Here is an 18,393-nt window from a genome sequence, read left to right on the forward strand (position 1 = left end):
ATAAGCTAGATTCCTTCTCCAGGTCTAGAACAGACTTTGCTAGGTTCATTGTCCAGGGGCTCCTGGCCCCTTATTCTTCCTCCTCTTCCCATTTTATCTATGGTAGTCTACCCACATAACATAGATGATTTTAGTAATAATCAAATGAAGAACATAGTATAGGTGTGCAAGTAAACCTGCCATAAAAGTAGATATTCAAATGATCACTGCTGCAGTAGTCAAGCCTTCCCTCTATCCCTCTTGTCTTTTATATGTTTTATGCCAGAGTGTGAATGTGTATTTTTTTCCAAGCAATGTACTTCTTAGGGCTTTAGCCCCTCTCTAGATGTTAGCATAAAGGGCTTTGTGCCCAAACCTGATTTTACTCAGCTCAGCTTGAGCTGACTAATGGCTTGGGTATGTGGAAGGTGCCCTGATGCTTTGGAATCTGGCAAGCTGTCATGTCCATGGCAGAAATAACTCATATAGCTTAGACTACTGCAGCAATGATCATTTGAACATCTACTGTTATGTTTAGTTTACTTACACAGCTGTACTTTCTACACTATTTGTGTGAATTACCGTTTTATGGCCTGTCTTAATCTTTCTTCTATTCACCTCCTTGTCTTCATTTAAAACTTAATATGAGGGAGAAACGATACTCCATACCATAGAAGAAGTCCACAGAAAACTCAGGTACTATCTTGACAGAGCAAACTCTTTCAGAACTGTTGATCAGTTATTCATTTCCCGTATAGGTAAAAAAGGACAACCTGTGTCAAAACAAGTCCAGGTGGTTGTGCCATGCTATTACATTTTGTTACACCTGTGAAATCCTCACTCTCGTTCAGTAATCAAGGAGCTTGAATCCTCACCACTGACACTGGAGAGGAACATTCACAAAAACAGACTGCCCTGAGACTTCTGTCTCATCTAATATTAAAACATTATTTCTGTACAGAATGACATTACATACATCTGGTCATCTGACCTGTGGTTCCAGTGCAACCCCCCTTGCTAGAAACTGCCAGGATTTAGCACCTATATGTCAATAGTGCACAGACAAGAACATTGCTCAGATCTAGTGCAGCTTCTGGAAGTCTTAAATCAATTCCAAATGTCTACTCCTCCTACAGAAACAAACAAACCATGCTTCCTACAGGCATTGCATCTCTGGCTTCATTCAAAACTGTGAGATAACATTTTTATGGCCAAGGCCCAGTAATTTAATTCATTATTTTCCAAAGTTAGCTGGAACTGAGCTTAACCTCTTCTCTTCTAGTATCCTCTGTTAACATATAGATATTTATATCAGTTACAATACAGTCAGGACCCACTGTTGGTACATTTTTAATACAATCAGCTTTACAAGTCCATTTTCAACACAAGCACCTGTACAAATCACTTTAATATTCAAATAATATATAATGCATTACTAAATTCCAGCTAAGTGTGCTGGCATATATTACACGTCCACTGCCCTACTTCTCCTGGCATATCTGGCAATACCCCACATTGTCACATCTCTCCCCCTTTGAAGACCTGAGATAGTTTTTCAAGTGACCCTTGAAAAATGTTGCTTGAGAGGAATCAGCTTATCTGGGAATACATTAGCCCATACCCTGTCTTGAGATCCCATCTGCCTTGCCATTGCTGACCCCACTAAAGTGCTCCGCTGTCATGTCATGTGCCTGCAACCCTATGCTCCACCATAGTAACTTGGCATTTTTGCTGCCTGGCTCACTTGTAACCATAGATCCTGCTCAGACTCCTCCTGCCTCCTACTGCAAATACTTAGCACTAGGGCCTGCCTAACATGGTAATGTTTCATCATGTTAACATGGTACAGTTTGGGCCTCTGCCTCCTGCTTAGCAGTTCTATCATGTAGTTAACATCACTGAATTTCCTTATCACTTTGAAGGGTCTCTCCCAAGCTGGCTGCAGCTTTTTGTGCCTGACAGGAATGAGAACCATCACCTACTGTCCCACAGCATACTCTCGGGCTCAAACATTCCTATAATACGAGACCATTGGTCTCCTTCCAGGTTCTCCTTGGCCAAGCCCATGAGCTCCCTAAGCCTTGTCCTGAGGTTTAGGAGGTATTCGCACACACTCTCCCACTCATCAAAAATCATGTCTAAAGGCCCCCTCACCCTATACTCATACAGCAACTCAAATGGTGAAAAACTGTGGATTCCTGGAGTACCTCTCTGTAAGCAAACAGCAGATGACTTAAACTGGTCTGCAAATGCCTGTAGCATGGTCTTTCTCCACAAGACCATTAGTGGGAGTGGTCTTTAGATGCTTTATCCCACAGGACTTTCACAGATAAGCCAGTGGGTTTGACATGAAATTGGCACCTCTGTCAGTCAGTATTTCTTTCAGGATACCTACCATGTCGAAAATGTCTAACAAAGCATTTGCCACCTTTTCTGTCTCAGTGGAAGACAGAGCCACCACCTCAGGGTATCTCGTAGCATAATCTACTAACACCAGGATATACTTCTTCCCTCTGGAACTTGGGTACTCAGAGGCTTCACCATATCTATAGATATCCTCGGAAATGGCTCTTGAATCACAGGCAAAGGCATCAAAGGTGCTTTGACCTTGTCTCCTGCCTTGCCTACTTTTTGGCACTACTCACAGGTCCTGCAATACCCTGTTGCATCCCTTGCAATCCCAGACCAATAAAAGTTCTGCATAATATGTCTCTTGGTACATTTTATACCCATATGACCTGCAAAAGGAATGTCATGGGTATGGCTAGGAGTGCCAGACAGTAGGCTCCAGGCACTGCCAACTGCTGTATTACCACACCCTCAGGGGTCCACTCTTTATACAGTAACCCTTTGTTCCAGTATACAGATTCCCCCTTTCCTTGAGAATCAGGTGCCTCCTTTTCTACCTCCCTCAAGCTTTGTAATGTAGGGTCTGAGAGCTGAACCTGTCTCAGCTCTAGTATTGCGAATCTTCTCAGTTCCCCTTCCACATGAAGTCTAGTATCTTCTGACAGCAGTGCCTCACTGTCTGCATGGGTACTACCACTCACCTCTGCCTTTGGAATCACTCTGTCCAAGGGAATATCAGTACCTACCAGCAGCTGTGGTTCACCTTCAGGCTTATTGCTACAGGGTAGCTTCCTTCCTGAAATAGCTACCTCACCAGCCCTGGCTTCAGGTGTCATGTCTGTCTGGGTCTTCCCCAGCCTACCAAACCCACGTGCCTGTCTCCAAGCCTGACTGTGAGTAACTACATGCACACAAGGTACTGCCTTTTCAGACTCATTCCCTGTCAGGACATATGCAGGGATATCCTCAAACACACCTACTTGCATGCTTCTTTTTCCACCCTCCCAGTCAAGGTGAACCCTGGCCAAAGGCATTTGGAATAGGGTGCCTCCTAAAGCTCTGACTAGAGTGGACTACCCAAGCAAGTGCTGTTCCACTTTTTATCACTGCAGGCTTCGCAGTGGTTGTCAGAGGCCGTGTCTCTCTTAGTGGTGACCTGTTTTCTATCCACTAAGATAGGATATAACCTCTTATGATAGTTTGGTACCCCTGTTGTCTCCAGACTATAAGGTAGTTAGCACTGCCACCAGACACTACAAACCCAGCTACCTAAGGCTCTTGCAAGGGTACCCAATTATACTGAGTGAAATTAATATTAATACAAATGGTAATGTTGAACAAACAGATAAATACGGCACCTCTTTTTTATCCAACCAAATAAAATGTTCCAAAAAGGTTGACAAGCAGGAATCCTTTTCCAATATTTATTAGTCACCAACAACAACAAATGAACGCTATTAAAACAATCCTTGCTGGTGACTAATATATATAATGTTGAACAAACAGCCAGGCTTCAGGAGTGGCTACAGTGACACCAATAGATATAAGTACTCTCAAAGGTTAAAATATTCTCTAAAGGACCAGCCACAATGAAAAGTTTAAACATATTTAATAATAAATAATAAAATAATATAAAAATACGAAATATCTATATATAGTAAACACCAGCGTTTCAGTCACAGGAAATATTAAAAATAACACAACTAGAAAGGTTCACACAATTACAGAAAAACAATACTAAACTATTCTCATTATATTTTCTTGACTGATCTAGAGAATTACTGTTCCTACTTACTTAATAGAGCAAGGCAAGATGAAGTAGGTGAGGGATCCTTCTATGTCATGTTGCAAGAAACAGACTGCCATGAGACTTCTGTCTCACCTAATGTTAAAACATTATTTCTGTACAGAATGACATCACATACATCTGGTCATCTGACTTCTGGTTCCCATGCAACCCCTCATTGCTAGAAACTGACAGGATTTAGTACCTACATGTCAATAATACACACACAAGAACAGTGCCCAGATCTGGTGCAGCTTCTGGAAGTCATAACTTCTGCTCCTCCTACAGAGACTAACAACCATGCTTCTTAAAGACATTGTATATCTGGCTTTGCTCAAAACTATGAGATAGCATCTTTATGGTCTAGGCCCAGTAATTTAATTTCTTATTGTTTTCCAAAGTTAGCTGGAGCTGAGCTTCACATTTTCTCTTCCAGTATCCTCTGTTAACACACGCACAGACACACACACACACACACACACACACACACACACACACACACACACATGCGCACACACACACACACACACACACACACACACACACACACACACACACACACACACACACACACACACACACACACACGCACACACATATATATATTTTTAATTCAGTTACAGTACAGTCAGGACCCACTGCTGGTACATTTTTAACACAAGCAACTTTACAAATCCATTTTAAACACAAGTATCTGTACAAATCAGTTTGATATTCAAATAACATATAATTCTTTATTAAATTCCAGCTAGCTATGTTGGCATATGTTACATATCCCCTGCCCTACTTCTCCTGGCATAGCTGGTAATACCTCACATCGTAACAACACCCACACAATGAGACAATGTCAGGCAGTGTTATGCTTATATCAGCCATGGCCTTGACTTTATCGGTGACAAGTTGAAACGTGTTATATTCTGGAAGTATTCTAAAAGCAGCAACCTGGTCCTGTGTGCATACTTTAAAAAAGCACTCTAAACTAGACTTCTTTTCCAGGTCTAGAACAAGCTGTGGTAGGACCATTCTCCAAGAGCTCCTAGACCCTCATCCTTCCTCCTTGCAGTTAGTCTAAGCTATGGTAACTGACCCATCTAGCTAAGGTTACTGCAGCAGTCATCCTAATAATGGACATAGTACAGTTGTGTAAATAAACTTACCATAACAGTAGATGTTTAAATACTGCTGCAATAGCCACTCCCCTCCCTTCATCCCCTTATTTTTTTGTTATTGTATGTTTTTGTTGCCAGGGGGAGGACACTTATTTTTATTTTCTTAGTATTAATCTTTTCAGGGCTTTAGCCTCCCTCCCTCTCTCTAGTGGAGTGAAAGCCCTGAAGGGCTAGGTGCTCAAACCAGTCTTTTTAGTCAGTTCACTTTGAGCTGCCTAAAGGTTTGGGTACATGGAAGGTCCCTTGAATCTTTGGAAGCTGGCCGGCAGTTATATCCTATACAAAATATAACGTATATAACATAGGCTACTGAAGCAGTGCTCAATCAAATATCTACTGTTATGGTAAGTTTACTTATACAAGTGTACTTACCTGCACACTTTCATTACTGAAAATGAGTGGCATTACTGTTATATTTCAGCTAACACTGCAATGACTGACACAAAGAGAAATTCAGAAAAAATATGCACTGGATTAAACTCCTGTGTACTCTGTGTTTTGTAACTGTGAATACTGATGGATAAGTAATGTTATCCTTCTGGAAAAGTGCAGTTCTTGTTGCATACAGACCATTCTCTAGTTGGGTTTGTCCTATGTATACATTTCCTAGATTGTGTTAACAGTTGGTCATCTATGGCTGAACCATGCATTCTTGACTATTTTATGTAATGTTCTGTACTGTTAGCTCAAAGACATGCTGTTTGGAATTCTGCAATACCTTATAATCTACTATTTTAGACTAGCTTTGATTTGAAGAGTTTAGACAACATATGATACGGAAGAGTCAACTTGATAATTTAATTTGGTAACATTTGCCTCTTAACTAAGTTTATAAATTAAAGTTAAATAAGTTCATAAGTTCTTATACTGTGTTCTGACCCTAACACCATATAGGAACATGTTCTCTTTAACATGGATTATATATATATATATATATATATATATATATATATATATATATATATAAACTGACCCTCAGTTATCTAAATTCCTTTTGAATAAATCTAAACTTTGTGAACTGCAAACAGTAATTAGTAAGTGGTTCTAAGAAGTAGATATTATCTGGGTAATATATGATTACCTTTTCTTAGTTCTATTTAAACCATTGTTGAAATTAATCATCTTGTATTTTGAAGTTTCATTACTTCTTTGAATATCAAGATTCAATAATAACCTTAATTCTTCTTTAGATATTGCCTTAAATACTAATAGCATTCATATTATGTAGTGTCTGTAATGTATGGAGTACAAGCTAGTTTTCTTACATCTCTCTAGATAGTTTACGTTAGTGAGATCACTGATTTTCTTAGTAAATTTTCTCTGTACAGTGTGTCTATTCCACTCCCTAGATGTATACATCCTAAAAGAACTGCTGAACTTCATAAGTGCCTACTAAAAGCTTTATAGTGATTTACCAGATAATCAGTACTTCTGTTAGGTACATTCTTTAGAAGCAAATCTACCTGTAATAAAGCCTTTTTAATAACCAAATCCAAATGTTTTAAAAAAGACATATCATTACTGATGATAACAATTCCCAAGTTTCTATAGTAAAACACTTCTTCCAAAAATAAGTTATCTGCACTGAGGTCAATTCCAACCTCAGATGCCCATGAAAAAAAATTCTTCATAAAGCCACAACAAAGTCTGTCTTACAGTCATCTACAGATTTATTCATCCAATGACAGTTGTGAGCTGATATAGATAAAAATAAATTGAAGAGTAATGGGCCATGCACAGAACCCGGTGGTATTTCCTTTCTTCCGTAACCGAACAGCCATTAGTAACCACTCTCTGCTTCATATTAAAGAGCCAGTAACTTATCCAGTTAACAACATAAACATTGTATCCTAAATTCAATAAAACTTTACAGATGTAATGTTGGAAAATGGAAACAAAGGCCTTAAGTCAAATCCAAAAAAAAAAAATGTGTCAAAAGAAAGGTCCAAATTCATGGCTATAGTTGCTTGTTCATAAATCTCCATAAGATTGGTAAGGCTTGATCTCCCTTTAGTGAAACCATGTTAATGCAAATCAAAAATTTCTAAACTATTATTTTTATTACGAGTAAGCTCTATTTAACAGCTGTCAAAGCATTTTTAAGCTAACAGGGTTGTAGTTTGATACCTTGACTAATTTTATGGGTTTTTTTTTTTTTTTTTTTTTTTAATTTAAGTGTTATGTTAGGTAGTTTCCACAGTTACTGGTACAAACCCATTGATAAGAAATTTGTTAAAAATGTCATGTAAGATAGCCAAATGTGTAGATGAAAGCCTATTAATTAGTATACTCAGAATACTATCTAGTTCAATAGATGCATTGTTTTTAATTTTATTCAAGGAATTTTTGATATTCATTATACTAATTGTGCAGCAAATCCTATTAGATATTGACAATCTAGGATAACTTTCTGGTATATGCAGTCTTTGTGTGCCAGGACTGAAATAATTATTAAAAACATCAACAGTGTCATTTATATTGTTTACAGCAGCATTGTTAGTTGTTAGAGATGTTATAGGAGTTCTAATCTTCCTCAAGGAATGAATATAATTATAATATGTCCTAGTAGTCTTCATATTGTATAATTTAGATTTAAATCACAATTGCTCAAATTTAATAATATACTGCAAATGTTTGGTGACCTATTTAATTTTAACTTATTGCCATTTGTTGGATTCCTTTTGTAGAGTTTGAAAATGCACTTTTTCTTATTATATAATTTATTCTGTAACTCTTAACAATTAGATAGTGATTTCAATCTGGAATGTCTATTAGCAGAATCTGCAGTTGCTTCATCTCTTAAATTCAATATGTTTTGTAGCACAATATACCCATAGTTATTACTCTCTGATATGCATAGCATTTTTTCAGTCTGTCCTGGCAGTACCGTTTTTATTACTTCATAATTTAGTAACCCAAAACTGTACTTTTTATTGGTAAAAAGTATAAACCCCTTTCTCCTTATGGTGAATGTAATAGACTTGTGATCAGAGTTGCATACTGGGGCAACTACAGTGACATTCAACATCAGATTAGGGTCGTTTGTAGTTACTAGATCTAAAATTCTATTTCCCTTAGTATTCTCATGTACAAGTTGTATAAACACATGAAATACTAATGGCTTTTTAAAGTGCCTGTTAAAAGAATTATGATCACTACCATCTATCCAGCTAATACTAGGATAATTTAAATCACCCAAAAGTACAATGAATGTATAATCAGGTTGCTCCATATCCAGATTCTTTTGAGAGTATTATAGTTATTGCTTAACAACAATAAACACCAAGCCTAACAGATTATGTACTCAGCAAGATGTCTACAATAAAAATTGCCCTAACTCACCTATCAAAAGTGGAGTTGATGGAACAGACTACGTAAGACAACACCTCCTAATGTAATGTCTTTTGCAGTTACAGCTGTTATAATGTGTGTGTTTACTGGTACTGTTATCACAGTGCCAATCTGTTTATACATGTTAGTGAATTCATATAAAATCTTTTCCTGCTGCCATGGCTATGTGTTGCACTTGGTAATGTACACAATCCAACACACACACACACACACACACACACACACACACACACACACACACACACACCTTGTAAGTTAATATAACCAGGCTGAAATATCAATTTTTATCTTTATATTCAATGAAAACCAGATAATATACTGAGATTATTCCTGTGGACTGGAATTAATTTTATATATTAAGTGAAAAAGAACCATCCTTATTTTGGAGCAGTTAAGTCTGTACTAAAAAGTGGCTGTTTAACTTAACAGAGACTATTAAATACATTTTAATAAAATCCCAGTTCTAGTTAACGCAAAGGATCTGTTGTATATCTGAGAAGAAATGTTTTCTTTTTTATTCTTTGATTGTCACAGTTTAGTTTTATTGGATAGCAAAAGAGAATTCTCACTTCATCATCATCTTCTTTTGGCTGTTCCCGTTAGGGGTCGCCACAGCGGATCACCTGTTTCCATTTCTTCCTGTCCTCTGCATCTTGCTCTGTCACACCAACCACTTGCATTTCTCTCTCACCACATCCATAAACCTTATGTTAGGCCTTCCTCTTTTCCTGTTACCTGGTAGCTTCATCCTTAGCCTCTTTTTCCCAATATACTCAGCATCCCTCCTCAGTACATGTCCAAACCAATGTAATCTTGCCTCTCGGGCTTTGTCTCCAAACCTTCCAACCTGAGCTGACCGTCTTATATACTTATGCCTAATCCTGTCCACCCTCGTCACACCCACTGCAAATCTTAACATCTTTAACTCTGCCACATCCAGCTCAAACTCCTGCCTTTTTGTCAGTGCCACTGTCTCCAACCCATATAACATAGCTGGTCTTACTACCCTCTTGTAGACCTTCCCTTTCACTCTTACAGGTACTCGTCTGTCACAGATCACTCCTGACACTCTTCTCCACCCACTCCATCCTGCCTGTACTCTCTTCTTCACCTCTCTTCCACACTCACCGTTACTCTGAACTATTGACCCCAAGTATTTAATCTCATACACCTTTGCCACCTCTACTCCTTGCATCCTCACCATTCCTCTATCCTCCCTCTCATTCACACACATATATTCTGGCTTAGTCCTGCTGACCTTCATTCCTCTTCTTTCTAGAGCATATCTCCATCTCTCCAGGGTCTCCTCCACCTGTTCCCTACTCTCACTACAGATCACAATGTCATCTGCAAACATCATAGTCCACAGGGACTCCTGTCTGATCTCGTCTGTCAACCTGTCCATCAGCATTGCAAATAAGAAAGGGCTTAGAGCTGATCCTTGATGTAACCCCACCTCCACCTTAAATGCATCCGTCACTCCCACCGCAGACCTCACCGCTGTCACATTACCCTCATACATATCCTGTACCACTCTTACATACTTCTCTGACACTTCTGACTTCCTCATACAATACCACAACTCCTCTCTAGGCACCCTGTCATATGCTTTCTCTAAGTCTACAAAAACACAATGCAAGTCCTTCTAACATTCTCTGTACTTCTCAATCAACACTCTCAGAGCAAACATCGCATCTGTAGTGCTCTTTCCCTGCATGAAACCATACTGCTGATCACTAATCATCACATCCCTTCTTAACCTAGCTTCCACTACTCTTTCCCATAACTTCATGCTGTGACTGATCAATTTAATCCCTCTGTAGTTACTACAGCTCTGCACATCACCCTTATTCTTAAAAATCGGTATCAAAACACTTTTCTCCATTCTTCAGGCATCCTCTCACTTTCCAAGATTTCATTAAACAATCTGGTTAAAAACTCCACTGCCATTTCACCTAAGCACCTCCATGCTTCCACAGGTATGTTATCTGGGCCAACAGCCTTTCCATTCTTCATTCTCTTCATAGCTATCCTTACTTCCTCCTTGCTAATCCATTGTACTTCATGATTCACTATCCCTACATCATCCAACCTTCTCTCCCTCTCATTCTCTTCATTCATCAACCCCTCAAAGTACTCTTTCCATCTCCTCAACACACTCTCCTCACTTGAGTATGTTTCCCTCATTATCCTTTATCACCTTTACCTGCTGCACATCTTTCCTAGCTCAGTCCCTCTGTCTAGCCAATCGGTACAGGTCCTTTTCTCCCTGCTTAGTGTCCAACCTTTCATACAACTCTTCATATGCCTTATCCTTAGCCTTTGCCATCTCTCTCTTTGCCATGCACCTCATCTCCTTATACTCCTGTCTACTTTCTTCATCTCTCTGACAATCCCACTACTTCTTTGCCAGCCTCTTTGTCTGTATACTCTCCTGTACTTCCTCATTCCACCACCATGTCTCCTTGTCATCCTTCCTCTGTCCAGATGTCATACCAAGCACCTTTCTAGCCATCTCCCTTACTAGCTCTGCTGTAGTTACCCAGCTATTTGGTAACTCTTCACTGCCACCCAGTGCCTGTCTTAGCTCATCCCTGAACTCCACCTCACAATTACCCTTTTTCAATTTCCACCATTTAATCTTTGGTGCTGCCCTCACACTCCTCCTCCTCTTCTTGATCACCAATGTCATCCTTCAAACCACCATCCTATGCTGCCTAACTACACATTCTCCGGTCACCACTTTACAGTCTCCAATCTCCTTCAAACTGCCCCTTCTACATAAGATATAATCCACCTGTGTGCATCTTCCTCCACTCTTGTATGTCACCCTATGCTCCTCCCTCTTGTTAAAATACGTATTCACCACAGCCATGTCCATCCTTTTCACAAAATCCACTACCATCTGTCCTTCTGCATTCCTTTAACATCATACCTACCCATCACTTCCTCATCCCCTCTGTTCCCTTCACCAACATGCCCATTGAAATCTGCTCCAGTCACCACTCTCTCACCCTTGGGTACAGTCATCACCACTTCATCCAATTCACTCCAACATTTTTCTTTCTCATCCATTGCACACCCAAATTGTGGAGCATATGCACTAACAACATTCATCTTTACACCATCAAGTTCCAGCTTCATAAACATCACTCTATCTGACACTCTTTTCACCTCCAAAACACTCTTAGCATACTGTTCCTTCAGAATAACTCCTACTCCATTTCTCCTCCCATCCACACCATGATAAAACAATTTGAACCCACCTCCAATACACCTAGCCTTACTCCCCTTCCATCTGGTCTCTTGCACACACAATATACCAACCTTCCTTCTGTCCATCATATCAGCTAGCTCTCTCCCTATACTGGTCATACTGCCAACATTCAAAGTTCCGACTCTCACTACCACAGTCCTAGCCTTTCTCCTCTCTTCCTGCCTTCAGCCATGCCTTCCGCCTCTTCTCTTCCTTTGGCCAACAGTAGCCCAATTTCCGACAGCACCCTGTTGGCTGACAGTACTGGTGGCAGTCGTTGTTAACCTGAACCTCGACCGATCCAGTATGGAAATATTTACTGGTGTCTGCATGAAACGATTTGGCGAAGTTTTACGCCGGATGCCCTTCCTGACGCAACCCTCTCCATTTATCCGGGCTTGGGACCGGCCCAAAGAAATGCACTGGCTTGTGCATCCCCAGTATATTCCATTATTTAATTTGTGATTCTCTGACATTTTTCCTTTGTTTTACTAATATTTGGGTAACTGGTTTTCACTCTCTCTTGTTTTCTGAGAAAAATCTTTCACATTTTCGTATGTAATTTGATGTTTATCTTGTTAATCTGTTTTTTTATACCTACACTTCTTTATGCTGGATATTTGTTTTGTTTAGAATTACACAAGAGCATAATGCTATATAATACTTCTGTTACACAACTTCAGCGTTTGTGAAATATGGATCTTCAGTCCTGCTTCAGCTGGGTTGTAAAGATGGCAAAGATGACAATGAATACTATAAACTCAGTCTGTTATTCTATTCTGGATTATAGCATTACATATAAGATATACATTTAATCATCTCTGAGGAAGCTTTTTTGTATTTTTAAGTATCTGTCAAAATGTTTGTGGTTTTCTTTGTACTACGTAGGATGACTTATTTCTGAATATTAAATTATTGTATCTACTTTTCCATATTTTGATATTTAATTAAATGCAGTATTGTTCTTTATTTAATTTAGTACACCTCAACTACAACTACCGGCTTTCTAAATCCAACACCGAGGACCCCCCAAGATTGGCCCTTTTGATGGGTTCATCGTCTCTACCAATCAGCATTTGGCATCTTTTGTCAGAAGTTCCCTCATTCAGGGACAGACATGCAGCTGTGATAACCTACAGTGAAGTCATACTTTAACTACACTAGAAGTGTTTATAGCACTTAGATCTCAGTCATCATCAGCAGCAGAATGTTTCAGGAGTTGTCTGATTTTCCTTATATTGCGATCACCCTGCATCCACCCAGCCCATCTCAGAGGAAGGGATGTGCAATGGGCTGCAGCAAAGGGCATGCCCTCACTGCTGTAGGTAGCATTTCCTCTTGGGCATCCCCGCCTCCCCTCTTGAAACATGAGTCTCCTCCTGAGGAATCATGACACCAGTGTTGCCAACCACATCAGGAGAGACAAATGGGCCATGCCCTTTCATTGTTAATCCTCCATACCAGGCTGAATGAGTACTAAGGTTGCTAATTAAAACCCAGTCACCTGGATAACAGGTGAGCCAGGCTGTTGCAATTCATACTCAATTTAAACTCCCTTCCTAATGACTCTACCAAGGGTTCCCATGGCTTTAGGATCAGAGGTATGTGAGTATACTTCACTCACCTTGCTGATATCTTGCTTCTTAAGAAGATGTTTTTTGCATTTGTGTCTGAAAAAATCCTTTTGTTTCCTCATTTCAAAATGTAGATGAAACGGAGATGAAGCAGTAGTTCCTCTATCCCTCTAAGGGAGTACAAGCTTCCACATATTCCTAAGGGTGGCTGTACTGATTTCTGGCAGAGATCATAACCCATCACCATGTCACCATGGAGGGAAAGGCTTTCACTTGCCACTTTTGTCTCGTAAGGGATTAGCAGCTGTGTTCTTTTCCACATCTGACTATCTGCCCGCTGACCTTTGCTATGATCAAAGTTTGCTACTCTGCAGGATTAGCTATGCTCAGTTGTTTCTGTCTATTTGTTAGCAGACTTGATTACTATAATGTTTCATCTGTGGTGCTTTTCCTTCTCCAATATTTTGTCTCAACTTCATCTGCAGGAGACTGTTCTCTTCTGGCGAGATTGTTTTGCAAAACTGAATCTTATGTGCTCTGATGTTCAGGTATGTTGTCCTTTGGTTCCCTCCACCCAGGTGGACTGCTACCTGGAATTCAGTTCAACCAGAGAACCCAGGGGGGATCCTCAATATTAGATATTATTTATCATATCATTTGCACTGTGAGTGGACTCTCCTTGATAAATCAGGGGTAGCCTCTTGCATCCTCCTTGTTGGAAGGTCCCCCCCTTGGCTGTTGAATTTCTTTGTAAGTCAGGAAGGCATGTACATATATCACTTGTAAGCAGTGGGGTGCCAACATTTCAGTGTTGTGCTTTGACTTGCCAGAAGGTCATCATTAGTGGATGAATTTAATGAAACAATGCATTACCAGATAACTTATAACTATCTTGATTTAAAAAGGGAAGTTGCCTACAATTTTTCCATTAGTCATCCATACTTGTTTTAGCTTTGCATCATATAATATCCTGACTGCTTTTACCTGCACTCACAGGAAATGGGAAATATATTTATATTTATCTATATATTTATCTACTAAATGTACTCCACCTACTGATAATTTTAACAGTTCCAAATTTTGTATTTCCTATACAAAACTGTACATCTTCAGTTTGTTGCATTTATGATGCTTGTGATTTTTTAAGAGTCCTTAAATGTTCTAATTGCAGTCTGTTTCTGAGTTTGTTAATTGTGTCTGTTGTTTTCAGTATTCCTTCAGATTACCTTCTTGGAGTTTCCTTTAAACAGTTCAAAATTTCATTTGGAATTGTAATCAATTTTACTGCATTTATCTAACAGTAGAGAAACTTTTTACATGATTAAGCGTGCTAACAACATTTATTCAATCATTGCTTTAATTTAATCTGTTAAACTTGAAGTCCATAATGATATTTCATATAGTATTGGAAAATAATATGAACTCCACTAGCCACATATGCTTAACCTCTACACTCTGAAAAGCATAATTAAACATACTCGGGGACAGTACAGATTGTCCTTCAGCAGCACTCGTTTGTTTGTTTGTTTATTTATTTATTCAAACAACGTTATTGTCCAAGAATGCAAACGCAATAACTTTTGATAACAACAGGTTTGCCTCCCCTGCACCATCTTACTCAAGTTTGTTTACCCTAACCCTGTTCCTGTAATTAACATTACCTTACAAAAAATCCTTTCCTTAACAGTACCACTACAGAAGACATTTACACACACTTCCTATACACTAGCACACGTGCACAACACTAAAACTGAAAAAAAAGACTAGGGAACTGGGCTGTCACTTTCATCATCTTGGGCAAAAATGTAATTGACGTTGATCAGAATGTAACATTTTATCAATATATAAATTTGTAAGTAATTACATCTAATGAGAATATGGAACACGGAAGAGCATTCAGGAGTAAGTGGCAGGGATGCATTTTTTTGTGTTCAACAAGGGGCAGATGGTAGAAGTGGGCATTGGGATCAAATCTGCAACCCTTAAACGTTCAAAATGGAAATCTGAGAAAATCCCCTTTACTCTAAATCTCTCTCTCTCACTATCCATGTCAAGTATGCAGAGAGGGGAAGTCATCTTCAGAAACACTTAGACTCAAAGTTTTGAGTTCAAAGTTCTGATGATTACAGCTTAGATTCTCAAATCAAATCTGCTTCATGCAGCTCTGGAAATAATACACTGAAGAAGCTTGTCATTCAAGAAATGAGATGGTCTGTTTAACAGCTGCCTTGGTACAAACTAAAGAACTGAACATGCTCAGCTGTTCATTTCTGTCAAATACACAATATCAAATTAAACCACTTTCATAAGTGGCTTCAGATGTAACAACTTTTACTTAATAGCAGACATAATATGCAGGATTATAGCAGCCCAAGCCCCTCCCCCCACACCCTTACCTGTGAAGCTGTGCCCCCATACCCACTTAATAGTACAGAACAATACCTTTATTACTCTATTCTTCATATAAGGTTGCATAAAGGTTGTATGACCTCAGAGTAGCAACAAAGAAGGACTTTTAGCACAGGGTGAGCTTGCCCAATTACTGGATTACTTATACATGTGCGCTGTGTTATAATGCTTGTTACTATGATGAATTTTTAATTCAATAATGTTTCTGTCATTCTGTTTCAAACACATGGCATTCTTAATGCTTTGGCATTTATTCAAAAGGCAGGCCTCGTCTGACACATTTTCTGTAGTTCCATCCTATGACATTATGTTCTTATTGCACCAGATGTGCAAAAACATAAAAAATGACTGTATGCCCCCTCTTTAATTTTTACAGTTCGAATTTTAACAGTTTTATTGTAACAAAATATTCAGTTGCTCTCCTCAGGACACAAGGTAGTGTTTTATAGTAGTGTTTTATGTGTGTGTGTGTGTGTGTGTGTGTGTGTGTGTGTCTATGTGTGTGTGTGTGTGTGTGTGTGTGTGTGTGTGTGTGTGTGTGTGTGTGTGTGCATATATATATATATATATATATATATATATACATATATATATATATATATATATATATATATATATATATATATATATAAAGAGAGAGAGAGAGAATTCTCAGCTCAGTAAACAAGGCAGTATTTTACATGTTTTTATTATTATTATTATTATTATAATTATTACTATCATTTGGAGCAGCATCCTCATCTCAGAGCACAATGTAGTGTTTTATTGTAACATAGTCCTCAACTGAAGACAAAAGGAAGTGCTTTACAGAGTTATCATAAAAAGAATCCTCACATTAGGGCACAAGGCAGTGTTTTTACAATGTTATTGAAAAAGAGTGCTTGACTGAGGACAGAAGGCAGAATGTCACTGTTTTATTTATTTTTAAATAGAGTGCTACTTAGCTCTGGACACAGGACTATGTTTTATAGTTTTTTGGAACAGAATGCCCAGCTCAGCACACAAGGCAGTGTTTTACAGTTTTATTGTGAAGGACTGTTTACTCCTGGTACAAGGCAATGTTCTAATGCCAAATTGCTAATGCAGGAGTTACTGATGAAGGGGACTTTTGATTACTTTGACCTTGCTCCAGATTTCTATGCAATTAGCTTCATTCCTGTCCTTTTCTGTTCTGTCAAAAGAAGGATAATGCTGTGTTCTCATGCAGTAAATGTGTTTCTTCAGCGTTGCAGTTTATATTACTCTCACATGCTCATTTTACATTTAGTGAAGAAAGATTTTAAGGTCTGATTATTTTTCTTGAAAAAAATATTATATTTATATACATTGCCATTATACCAGGTCTGATATTTACTCAAAACTAACAGTGTACCCTTATTTTCAGAGAAGTGTTTGCCAACTCTTTTCAATGTTCTGTTGTTGTTTTATTCCTGAAGGCCACTTACCTGGATAGAAGAAAGAGCACCTGGACTGAAACGTGCAAAGCAGATTAACTTCCAATTTGAGTCGTGTACCATTGATCACCTTCCCAGAGTACCAGGAGCACCTGTAGGCCTGTTCATGCAAGACCTCAACCTGTTTGCTGAGAAGCTGTTAGGGTGGGTTTCCACTAAACAGCTGGCTGCTGAGAAGAGACGAATTTTGCACTGCCTGAGTCTAGCAGATCAGATAAGGGAATTCTGCAAGCAGTGAGGAGCTGGAAGGCAGCACATGCTGAATAATGCCATAAGCAAAAAGGAAAGGAAAGTGTGAACTCTGTAGGTTTGGTTTGTTGTTTTTGAACAAAGTGATGTTAATATTTTCTAAAATATGATAATATATAATTACCAAGTTAATGTTTTAGTAGGGAACTGTGTTATGTCACTGCAAGATGATCCACCAGCATCTTCATTTCAAAATTGTAAGACAACAACAACAACATAGCTCAAAACATCTCCATTCAGACAATGGTATATTTTATACAGTGGTTATACTATGAGGCAGTGCAGTGGTGCAGCAGTTTGCGTTGTTGCATCACAGCAAGAGGTTCTCTGGTTTGATTCTCAGCTGGGGTGCCTTCTGTGCAGAGTCTGCATGTCCTCCTGGCATTCACGTGGGTTTCCACTGGATGCTTCGGTTTCCTCCCACATTCCAAAGACATGCATCTGGAGTGCTTCTGCCCAGGCCTCCTCTGAAAATTGTCTCTGTCCCAGTCGGACTTTGCCGGTAAACAAATGTTAAATAAATAGTAGCAAATCTATACTACACTATATATATATATATATATATATATATATATATATATATATATATATATATATATATTATACTAGCAAACACATGTCCCAGAGACCTACTGGACCACAACACTTCCTTTCATGATATGGTCTGTGTTCCTCAACAGCCATAGAAGCACTTGCTCAGTTTAGTTAGCAGTCCTCAGAGATTTTGTAATTTTTTTCCTCCACATTTTGCTACATTCTATTTTCTTCTAGTGTACTTTTTTAGTGCTTGCATTTAATAGACTAATTCATCTAGACC

General features: G+C 38.8%; 1 protein-coding gene across 1 annotated transcript in view; it reads left to right on the plus strand.

The window, feature by feature from the left end:
* The window catches only part of BLVRA (biliverdin reductase A), a 315,847-nt gene extending 297,905 nt beyond the window's left edge, over positions 1-17,942 (plus strand). Inside the window, exon 6 of the mRNA XM_044081450.1 lies at positions 17,310-17,942. Within this exon, the coding sequence (XP_043937385.1) occupies positions 17,310-17,565 (256 nt within the window). The 3' untranslated portion in view covers positions 17,566-17,942. The remainder of the gene's footprint in view (positions 1-17,309) is intronic.
* The last annotated feature ends 451 nt before the right edge of the window (positions 17,943-18,393 follow it).

The sequence above is a fragment of the Protopterus annectens genome, chromosome 8.part0 (assembly GCF_019279795.1).
Source record: "Protopterus annectens isolate FY-2018-M chromosome 8.part0, PAN1.0, whole genome shotgun sequence".
NCBI classification, from domain to species: Eukaryota; Metazoa; Chordata; order Ceratodontiformes; family Protopteridae; genus Protopterus; species Protopterus annectens.